The sequence below is a fragment of the Platichthys flesus genome, chromosome 7 (genome assembly GCF_949316205.1).
Source record: "Platichthys flesus chromosome 7, fPlaFle2.1, whole genome shotgun sequence".
In the NCBI taxonomy this organism is placed as follows: Eukaryota; Metazoa; Chordata; class Actinopteri; order Pleuronectiformes; family Pleuronectidae; genus Platichthys; species Platichthys flesus.
Window position 1 is genome coordinate 12,932,880 of NC_084951.1, and position 11,670 is coordinate 12,944,549.

At 41.0% G+C, this 11,670-nt stretch overlaps 1 protein-coding gene across 1 annotated transcript; it reads left to right on the forward strand.

Moving 5' to 3' along the window:
• The first annotated feature begins 4,225 nt into the window (after nucleotides 1–4,225).
• Nucleotides 4,226–11,371, forward strand: edn3b (endothelin 3b). The gene is made up of 4 exons (XM_062391199.1): nucleotides 4,226–4,663; nucleotides 4,803–5,007; nucleotides 10,149–10,304; nucleotides 11,243–11,371. The coding sequence occupies exons 1-3, from the start codon at nucleotides 4,594–4,596 to the stop codon at nucleotides 10,300–10,302; spliced, it is 429 nt and encodes a 142-aa protein (XP_062247183.1). The 5' UTR covers nucleotides 4,226–4,593; the 3' UTR covers nucleotides 10,303–10,304; nucleotides 11,243–11,371.
• Nucleotides 11,372–11,670: the final 299 nt, after the last annotated feature.

Here is an 11,670-nt window from a genome sequence, read left to right on the forward strand (position 1 = left end):
AAATTACTGCATCGTCCCTTCATGTCTTCCAAAGTTCTCCCTTTGCCAGGAGTTTTCCTCCCCCACAGACCGACATACTCTATTTCGGAAGCCTTTATAATCAGTTAAATGACAGGGTTATGTCTCCAGTAGCAGCTGTGCTTATAGCTTGGTTAACTGCTTATAGTTTTGTCCTAGTGAACAACTCTATGATTACCAGTATTAAGGAATGGTATTTGTTGAGATGAACCCATGTTTTTCCAACTTCCAAATTCCAACTTTTTTGTAAGTTTACATCACTTCGTGTGATGGTGCGTGCCATGAACCCCCAAGTTGAACCCCCTTAACCCAAAATGGGCCAATGGAGGACTGTGACATTGCTAATGGATATTGGGTTGAAGATCAATATAAAAGGAGATGGCATTTGGGTTAGGGTTAAATCAACAAGCGTAAGATCACAAGCACCAAGTCAATAATCACAGCTCATCTGATAGGTACGTTAGTCTGGAAACCAGACAACCAATCAGAGAGGTCGTGCTTATTCATTCACCAATAATATAATAACATTGAATCAATAAGAGTACATACTTATGTCAAGCATGGTCCAATATAGCAGCAATATTAGTATGTGATCTAATAGCTAATGCAACATCTGGCAGGAGATGGTTGGGGTTCGAACTGGTAGGTGCTGCATCCGAACATTATTGCACCTAATTGATAACATCATTAACACTTTGTCCCTCAACTGCAACCATGGAGCAGGACGTCCCTGGGATCCAGGGGCATTAGCTGTTCCTCATAATGGAGGCATCTTGCTGTTCCTCATGTTGAAACGATGCAATGCAATCTGTGCACTGAAATTGCCCAGGGAGAAGCAAACTGTGAGATGCGATTGTGACGTGACAGATATGTCTCTGTCCGGCATATCCCTGAGCGATATACTCAACCTCAAAGAATATTCAACCGATGCCGCTAGGATTTAGACTGCGACTGATCCACAGCCAGGTAATATAGATTTCATCACACTATTATATAGGTGTGTGTGTGCAAAGGTTTCTGTCTTTTACTGCTGCATCCTACTAGATGAAGAGCAGGTAGTGAGGCTTTTGCCTGTATTGAAAAAAGTTATCTGCGGCTCTACATCACAGTTGTGATCCCCTTTCTCTCTGTGCTTGATTTCATGCCTTTGTCAGACTCTTTGTTACATCACTGTTCTTCATGCTGATAACAACAAACCTGCATATTTGCAGCCTCTGAGAAGGCAGGTTGTTTCTCTGTTCCCTACTTCAGTAGCTCCACTGCACTGCAGGGGTGGTGAGTCTGCATATCACCAGACTTTACACATCAAAAATGTTTTCTGATAAAACCTGAGGGGAGGCCAAGAAAAACATGGCAAAGTGGCAGCTGGAATCATCTTGGAATGTATACCATGACCATATGTTTTAAGGTTAAACCTCTGATGCCTATTGGTAGCCAGAGTTAACATGTACACACAAAATCACAGTTTTTTGGGAGGAAGAAAAAAAAACTTATTACAAAACTGTGAAAAGTTGCTTGATTGCATTACAAAATAATTAACAGGGATCTTATTTAATGAGGCCTACTTTTACGTTTTACAGTTTCAATCAATTTTATTACCTTGATCGGCTAAAAGGAAATACTGTAGTGTATATTTATAGTTCTGATCATATGAAGTCACATTTTAAATCAGATTCATCAGATCAACTTGTGAGAAAAAAACATTTAATAACTTGAAAGTGTGCATTCATCATGTTAACACTAAACCACAGTACGGTTTAGAGTACTGTCTCCACACCTCTGGTTGGGAGACAGCAAACAGAATATGGTCTTCATTTATCTGGAATTCTCTTCTTTCTTTCTTTTTTCACTTTGGGGATGGTGCCAGAGCAGTGGGGCAAGGCAGCAAACCCTCTCCTTGGGGAATTTGGGAAGGAACCAGAGGGCAATCAACAGTCAGTTTTTAACCGAAAGCATAAATCTAGCTCACTTACTGTTTGCAACACAGTGAGGGAAAGGTAAACCCTGTGGTCGACTGCGGATAATATTGCCAAAGCATTTAAAGAAAGGTCTTCCTGTGAGGGTGGACACCATATTTGTTTCATGCAGGTGAATTAGTTTTTTCGCCTGTGTTTAAATATATCACATACATTGTGTTATGAGGGAATGTTCATGCCTCATGCCCAGAGGGAGAAACCAAATCCTATATTAAAAAAAATGACACAGGTGTCAATAGTGTAGAAATCATAAACATATTCCTTTACAAGTGTTCCTCGGTTTGTATTGTTTTGTATTCTGGTGTTTGATACTAATGATCACACCGGAAGGAAATACAAAGTGAATGGAATTATATATATATATATATATATATATATATATATATATATATATGTGTGTGTGTGTGATTAACAGAGCGTGATAGTGCCAGGGGCAAGACAGAGCATTGTTCTCACAAACATCTGATTAACATTGACATTTAGGTTGCAAATCAGTCGCTGGCTGCTCGCCGTCCACTGCACATTTCTCACATTACCAGACACTGCTTTTGGCGATTCCCTGCCAGGTCTGAACTGCTGCCATCTTTCCTTTTCCTTCGTTTCAGGACCTTTTTATTTTCAGTTTGGCCTCCTGTCAAAGAAACACATGCTGAATTTGACTGCCGCTCTCTGACTGACTCGATCAGTCAACAACATCACACTGCTTTGGCCGTTGAAACACCTCGGTTGCTTTGGATGAATATTCAGGCTCATTGTCCTGCTGCATGAAACGTTATCCCAACCGTGTCTGACAGATGAGGTAGTATGCCTTGGATTATGAGCTGTTCTTTGTTTTCCAACATACCTTCCATCATTCTGGAACAGGTTTATCTCTGACTCATCTGTCTATAACAGTCAATTTCAAAATCTGCACATGCAAAGCATAATATGGTCTCTGTATTTTTTAGGCTTACCCAAAGGGTTCTTTTGATGAGCCCTTAGAAGACACCTGACAGAGAAAGGTCTTGATCTTTGGGACAAGTGGTCCAGTTCAATCATCCACTCTGTCGGTCTTCTGATCAACCAGATCATTCCCAACTCCTGAGTCCTCAGTGTCTTATCTCTCAACACTGCCCCAAAAAAGCTGAGGTAACGTCTTGTACTTTGGCTGATTGATTTATTCTGAGCTTTCTCTGGAGACCAAAGGCAACAGATCCAAAATCAACTTCAGGAGCCAAATGATTGAACCAGTTTTTCAAATGTAGCCTCACATTAACTGCTAGCAGTCACATTAAACTGCAAGTAGTTGTTTTTTTGCTATCTTTCATGTTGCTGGACTTTTGTCCACTGTCCCAATAATCCCCTTCAAAACTCGACATGGTATGATGGGGACAGTGATGTAGACGGCTCCTTCTCCTGGTAATCAACTCTCCATATCCCCCTGAACTTTAGAGGCCGTATCTCATCTTTGCTTAGCCTATGATTACTTCCAGAAGAACTCTTACATAATGGGGTGGGTTGGGAGACTATACATGTGAAGTTCGTATTATAGGTTTTGGCAAGATCTTCTTTTGTGTCAAGACTTATTATTATTATTTCTAAGGCTTGTAATCGCAGCAGGCAGGGAGGGATTACTCACGTGCCGACACAAAGACAGTGCCACAGCGGCTCCCCTACGGGGTCATGTACACCAACCATTGATCCAAAGAGGTCATAAGACAACTCATATAGCTCAAGTTTAAATAAAACATCTGTTGGGTGCAAAGATGGTCAGAATGTATAATGATTGGCAGCAGCAGTCATGGAGGACCCCTGTGCAGACATTAAGGCAGAGAGCTGTGGTAAAGGTAGCTTCAAATGGAAGTACTGGGTTTAGAGATAGATGAAGGAATAAGCAAGTACAGGAAGGCAGAATGTCTTTTTGTACAGAGCTCAAATCAATCAAATAGGGAAACACCATCTGACCAGGAGGTGGTGGGAGGGGCTGGTTCAATAACAAACAGTCCATGAAAGCCGGGTCAGAAAGGAGGACCGGCTAAAATGTCCTCACAAAGATGTCTGTACAAGACCACACACAGACACACAGACACACACACACACACACACACACACACACATACAGACTGACAGACACACAAACGCACACACGTACTTACGGACACACACACACACACACACACACACACACACACACACACTCACCGACTCTGAGAGAGGGGGTGATGGGGGAGACGTGGGCGGGTACCTGCTCCTTTCCAAAGCTCTTCATCCCGATGATTTGTGCCTCCAGAAGGCGAAGTGACTTCCACGAGAAGATAGTTCCTCTCTGAGCTCCACAGATCACCTGTGCCGCGCGGCTCAGGAGAGCAATTTATATGAAGGAAAATTCAGTTTCCATCTCAATCCGAGGTGCAAGCTGCAGGTAGGATTTATGACAAGAGGACATAAATACTAAAGGAACATCCCCCTGCCCGTTATTTGACGTCTGGACCTTATGAGATGCGCCGCGCATGGATCTACACTGAAGTTATTGGATTTTTCACTGGATGCAGGTGGGAGATTAATCTGACAGATGCGCCACATCCTCATCAGACTATGATTATTTTGGGGAATTTCTGACATGGCAAGGATACTATCCATCCACGCGAAGATCATGCTTTTCAAACTACTGGTATTTATTATTTTACAAGGTACGTTTGCAAGCAACAACTAACTTCACTCCCCTCCTAGCTTCCTTTTTCCAAAGCGCATTCTTTCTTATATGTACTCGCTCGTTTATGTTTGTATAGTTGTGCATTTAACTCTGGTTCATTTCTTTTGCAACACAAGGTGTGTTGACGTGCGATGCCTTGGTGAAACCGGAGGGCATCAGCTTCGGAGGTGTCCCGCACTCCCGCACGGGGTCCGTCGGCTCCGGGACACCCGAGGCTGCGGTGCCCAAGTCCAGAGCCAAGCGCTGCACCTGCTACTCCTACAGGGATAAAGAGTGCGTGTACTACTGCCACCTGGATATCATCTGGATCAACACCCCCGAGTAAGAGCTGCTTGTCTGAATGCTATAAAATAATATGTAGAACATCCTTCTCCCCTAATCCAAACATCTCCGGGCTTGCACCTCATCTTCATCCTCCTTTGTCAGCGGTGGATAAAGAGAAGCAATTAAGACTATTTAACATCCCCAGATTGGCATGCGGTTGATCTGTGAGCTCAATGGGAGCATTACAGTCAAAATACTGTAGCAATGCAAGCACGGTAGCTTTTACCCCCCGAGGCTCAGACGCCTTCGTGGTTCAAGTGATGGCAGGCCCGGCTTGAAGGAGCTCACCCTGTAAATTCAGGATTTGACTCCAGAGAGGTGGGAGGGTTCCATTGCCTGTGGGGCCTCAGTTCCCTTGTTTTCCCTCACTAAACCAAAGATCAGGGAGTTATTTGGCATGTCTGCAAGGGTCGGTGAGGAATATCGAAATTAATAACATTTATTAATAAGTATGGCTCTTGAGATAATTTTGTTTAAAAAATGTTATAAAGGCCTGAATGGTGCAGGTCCCTACCGGTTTCCGAGGCTTTAAAATGTTTCTCTGTCTTTCAATACAGTTTTTAAAGGCCTCAACAGGCTTTGAAAAGTAAAGAACTTTACTCTAAAATGATTAATTAAATAATTCTAAATGATATATGTAATGGGTCTTGCACATACATGGCTGTATTGTGCCCCATTACAGTTTTTAAAGTCAAAGCTCCTGCCCTAAACTTGCACTAGATTAGCTAGGTCGTTCTTATGCAAACTCCTCCTGTGAAATTAAATCGAGACAAACTTTGTCTCATTTTAAAACTTTTCGCCGAACTGCTGCGGCGTTGAATTTCTTCGAATTTCTATGAAACAGGAATCAGTTTATAACCGGCCCGTACATGCTCAAATATGTTCCAAACCTCACATACCTCTTAAAATTATCGATTTCAACACATCTACAATATTCAGTCTCAGTTACAGGGCCACCTAGTGGCAAATGAAAAATATTGCCTTTAACACTTCGACGTCCTCATAGTACGTTGATCGCATCCACTTTAAATTTTGTCAGAAAAGCCTAAAGTCCCTGATGATATCTAATAGTAAATATAGTGAGTTTTCTTTTACAGATTTCTTTAATCCTTCTGCATGATAATCTCACGTATTGCAACTACACTCCAATTCTGTAATCTTTGCTAAAACGTTGATAAGAGTCGATAAGAGTCGTAAAACCTTTGTGATGGAATATAGGGAAGCTCCTAAATTTCTGTTGTTGTGGTGGTACTGCTCATTTGCTTCGATTACTGAGAACTAGAAATGTATAATGCTAGCTTTGACGATTTGTCTTAGTAAGTTCAACAGATGTACCCAAGATCTAGTTAGATATGTCCAAAGATTTTGATGATGATTTTTCAAGGACTTCACTGACGTAGTGGCATGATTGATAAGTCCCCAAAGTTGACACATGCTTCAGAAGGCTTATTTTGAGCAATCAGATCTGATTGATGGCTCACAAGCACCCCACCTTTTACGAGTTGTAGGTATAGGTATATGATTTAAATGCTTGACAGAAATATCAGACACAGACTCGAGTCGTATAATTTATGATATTGTTACTTCACTGTTGCTCAGGAGCAACTTTCAGTAGTCACTCTAGTTGAAATGTGCACAGCGTCTTGTTCTCCATTTACAATGCATGACTTTTCTAGTAAAGTAAAATCCATGCCGACAACATATGTGTGCATCATGCATTCATAAAAAAGAAAAGTCTATTTTATTTCATTCATGATCCACAACTAACACAATATACGGCCTGTGTATAAACTCCAACCTGACTGGATTAGAGTGGGCCAGAAAATGTTCTGCAAAGTGAGGTAGAAAAAAATTAAATAATAATGGAACGCAAAGAGGCAAGAACAGGGGAAAACTGTTTATATTATGCAGTTCTTGTTGACGTGGTTGATGATTCATACTCTGTCAAGGTCTACAAACAACAAACAGTTATATCAGTGCGAAACAAATTATAATAACAATTCAAATTATTATATTAATAATAATATGAATTGTTATTACCACAACCACATATTTTTGAAATTACTTTTGGGGTTACAGCTGTCAACAAAACAGTTTGCTCCTTCGTGCAAAATCAACGATCATGGCGGTTAAGAAACCTGTCGCTCCATAACACCAGAGCATCTGTCCCACCCCTTGACAAAGGTGCAAAGGCCCATCCTTGTTGCTGGCAAGCAAACTGCTAGCAACAATGATGATACAGGGGGACCCGCTGTGCTTTTGTTTCATAAAAGCATGCAGAGTTGCCATGCCGTGACCATTTTATGCTGTTACGTGAAAAAAAAACTGAGGAAAGCACATCATGAGGTTATTATCATCGATAATAGTGGAAGTAATTTGGCTCCGGGATCTTAGTTCTGAGACAAGACACGTTCATGTTCTGATCACCAAGAGTCAGGGGCCGGTTCTGGCCGGAGATACTCCGTGCTCCAAAGGCTTAAGCTCGTACTGCCGGTGATGATGAACTATGAAACATGAACATTTCAAGCTGGCAAAGTTCCAGTAAGTGGATTTCTTTCAGAATTTGCCCTCGCGCTGAGTAAGTGTAACATGTCCTAACATACTGCAGATTAGTATCAATACCTTAAAATATGATTTTGAACACCTTCTTCTGTAGAGGAATTGTGCTTTGTTCTACCACCTCCAAAGTGCATGTTAAAATCCTTGGCAGGAAAGTAGAAGAGCATTCTTTCTTCCTCTGTCTTCTTGCGCCAACACTGCTGTTGGCATTTCAAGTAAAGAGCTCACTTTATTACTGCTTAGCAAGTTGGGACAAATTGACATAGTTTAAAGACCGAGAGGACGTTGACATACACCGCAACATTAATATAAATGCAACAAGTGAGTTTTCAGATATGTGTGCTCACATTGTGTTGAGCACTGCACCGGAGAGAAGTAGATAAGAGAAAATGAACAAAAAAATGAATGCATTTGTTCCTTTAAGTAGAAACCCATGATAGTAGGTAGATAAGAGGTCATGTGCCCCCCCATAATGAAAGGCCTTTACCTTAAATGCTCCAGATGAGCCACTTGTTGCATCATGCTTGCAACACTGTGTCAGACAGCTTCAAAGTGTCAATGTGTTTAAAGCACTTTTTAATGTGCAATATGTAAGTTTTGGCTGTTGCTAATTTCCAACCTTAACATTAACCACTGTTTACTTACCAATCCATCAGAAACATTTCAAGCTCAGCATCAGTCTCCATTCATTCGCCAAGAGCTGTCTCCAGTAGTGGAGAGACATGCAAATGTAAACCCTAGTAATGTGAAGTAAGCATGCTAACCAGCTAGCCCCATGGTACAGACATTATACCGTATTCAGGCCGGCAGAAGCAGCGGCACATTGGCTGTATCTGTGCATCATCTGTACAGTGCAAGGTAAAGCTGTCCACACATGCAAGATTACTGAAAAAATGTAGTTGGATTAAAGTTGGCAGGGTGGGCTGGTGCCACCCTGTTGTATTACTGACTAACTAACTGTTTATCAGCTACACTCATTCCCTGCAAGAAACTACATACGCTTTCATACAGGACATTTAAAATTAACCAAACCAAAGAAGCCGGCACAATGCCAGAATGCATGCCAGCTTTCTGGAATTAAAGCGGCATCATGAAACACAATAGTGCCTCTGTACACAATAATAATCCCCCCCTCTCTTTTGAGAGCATACCTTTTGTACAGTTAAAGCAAGGTGGAGTAAGGACACAACACGCTCGCCTTGAAGAGGCTGAGTAAAAGGGGCAGATGATTCAGTTTTCACTTATTAATTCTCCTGTACACTATAATTAAAATCTAAAGGCTGTTACTATACAGCAATTCCTCAAAGCCCTTCTTCTACCATCAGATATGAGCAGACATTTTTAGACCCTTTAATGATACAGTGAGAAGCAGATCACATCACTCTGAAAGAGTAAAAGGTAAAAGACCCTTTGATGCTCAAATTAGTTTTAGGAGAAGAATGTTCTTCTGCCTACCTGTCCCTCAAGACTGTAAAGCTCCAAAGGCCACAACACACCATTGTATTGCTTGATAAACCCACACACGGTTAAAAATAGAAGAGTACAAACGAAGAGCAAAGGGAGAGAAAGGTGATACCAATCTGATAAGCATTCAAACAGAGATATCCAGAGGGGAAGAGTAGTGTTCGAACAAGTATACAGCAATGAACTCGCTGACTTTTGCAATTTGATCCATGCAGTTTGATCTATGGATTTCAACTTTATTATTTAGTTTATTATTCACTTTCAAAGACCTCTCTGGCAGTCCCTTTTCTCCCACTACCTGATACAAGGGTTCACTTAACTAAAAAAAATGTTAGCAGGAAAAACGAGTCATCTATAAAAAGGTAAAACACGAGGCACTTATGTGCACGTTGAAATCTAAACTTCTTTAACATGTGATATACTCATATCTCACACTTTATGGATTTAAAAAGGGGTATATATGACACAAATCATTATTAAAAATAATAATAATGCAAGCAATATTAATAAGTATGTTCAATCAAGAAATTGAAACCAACTTAAAAGACAAAAGATTATTTAAGAATAGATAATTAAGTAAAGTCAAAAAGAGAGATGAAATCTGTTATCAAAAGCCATCTCATAAGAATTAGAGACTGACTGTGTGATTCCCACATGATGGTTATTCCACAGTTGATGAATTACCCCAGTGTCTCAGGCCTCCCCCTGGGGACCAAGAGCAACAGCTGCTTTGCACATCTATGAGTTCAAGCAGGGCTGAAAAGGGTGAAAATGTCTGTGAGGTCGATGGCTAAAGGCTGCTCAGTGATTCAAAAACAAATGATGAAATCTGTTTGTTCGTTCAGTTCTGTGCACCGTGCCGCCTTGAACAGATGGAATGCAATGAGGCAAGAACAGGGGACATGTGTTTATATTATGCAGTTCTTCTTGGTGTGATTTATAGATGTCTGGAGCCATCTGACTCCAGATTGATCCGTCAATGTTCTGGCACTTACTAGGTATAACAATATCTGATGTTTGTTTATATATCTTATTTCGTTCTGTACTCAAAAAGTGATTGTTTCATATTTTTTATTTTTAGTAAAATAAAGCCTCTGTCTGCTTTTACCTCTCAGACGCACTGTGCCCTATGGAATGTCGAGCTACCAAGGCGCTCAGAGAATCAAACGGGCAGTTGTTGGACGACCAACAGAACGTCAGGGGGCAAAGACTCAGCGTTGCTTCTGTGTGCTGGACTCAGACCCCAAGTGCCAGGATTTCTGTCTGTGAAGGTCAGTCTGATTATTTATTTGAAAATAACATTGGAGTCTAAGTTCTCATCAGTTCTATTGGCATTAATTACACTGTTATATATTTGTTTAATAACAGGATCAATATAGGTGAATAGAACTGCGTATACTTGTTACATCCACTCTCGTGGTGAAATTCACTATTTTTTAATTGAGTTTCAGAAAGTTGGGATATGTGAGTCATATTGTCTCAGTAGACATTTGTGTTTAGGTAAAATATGCTGATTTAATTTTTTTTACTATTTAAATTAATACAGATTAAAGTTATATTATTTCACTACGTTTATATCTCTAGAGGAGCTTAATCAAAAATCACATGATCGCTTTCTGTTTGCAAGCCTTCACTTTTTCCAATCGCCCATCAATGATGGATGGTAATTATTATGATGGGCCTTTATCCAAGGCAAACTCAGTGTAGACCGACAGGGTTGGCAATAGCAGAGCGGCAGCAGCAGCAGTGGTGTGGATACACACATGCCTACGAGCCTCAACAGCTCAGGGAAGTAGCTGTCATGCGCAGGTGAGGATAGAAAGTCAAGTATTTGAGCTCATCAATGGTCCAATTGACCCTTCACCCCAATACCAAACTTTCCCTAAAGCCACTGTCCAGCCGAGACTGGTGAAGTATGCTTTCAAAAGAAAGACTTTGTTACAAAGTGCGTATTCATTTTGAAGGTCATCGAGTATTTATCAGGGAAGAGTGGGTTTAATGATGAGGTGCTGATTTTTGCACAAAGGGAAATGTATTTTTCGGAGCTTGAACCCTACGGAAACTATGTCGGCCTCTGCAGCTTTGATTGTGACCTGTTTTAACCCGTCTCCTTTGATTTCACTTACATCACACAAGTTTATTACTAAATCACTGAGCCATTGAATCTATAATTTGATGATGATCTTGACGTGAATTCTCCCCTTCAAAGCCCACTGCAGACAGTGCCAGCCAGGAGTCAGGACCGACTTGCCGGCCCTTGATGACAGTTGGAAGCCTTTCTGACCTATTCTCTTCATCTCCAGGGCAACGGACACTTAAATCCTATTCGGCCCCTTCAGTAGTAGAGATCCCTGGAGGCTATCCATGTTGCGTTCCCTCCTAAGCATCGCATGAGGATCATAATGCAACATAATGGAACAGAACACAACAACCAACAATCTTCCTCCTGTCAAGATTGATTAGACTATCCTTTGTATTCATGCCTGGTAACTGAGGGCTCTGGACTATACTCGACTCTTGAAACATGTATCAACTGATTTGAGACAATTACTACTTAATCCAAAGCTTGGTTTTCTTGGTCCTTTAAAATGCCAAAACATTCAGTAAGTTTTTGTCCACCTGTGTTCTGAAACATCC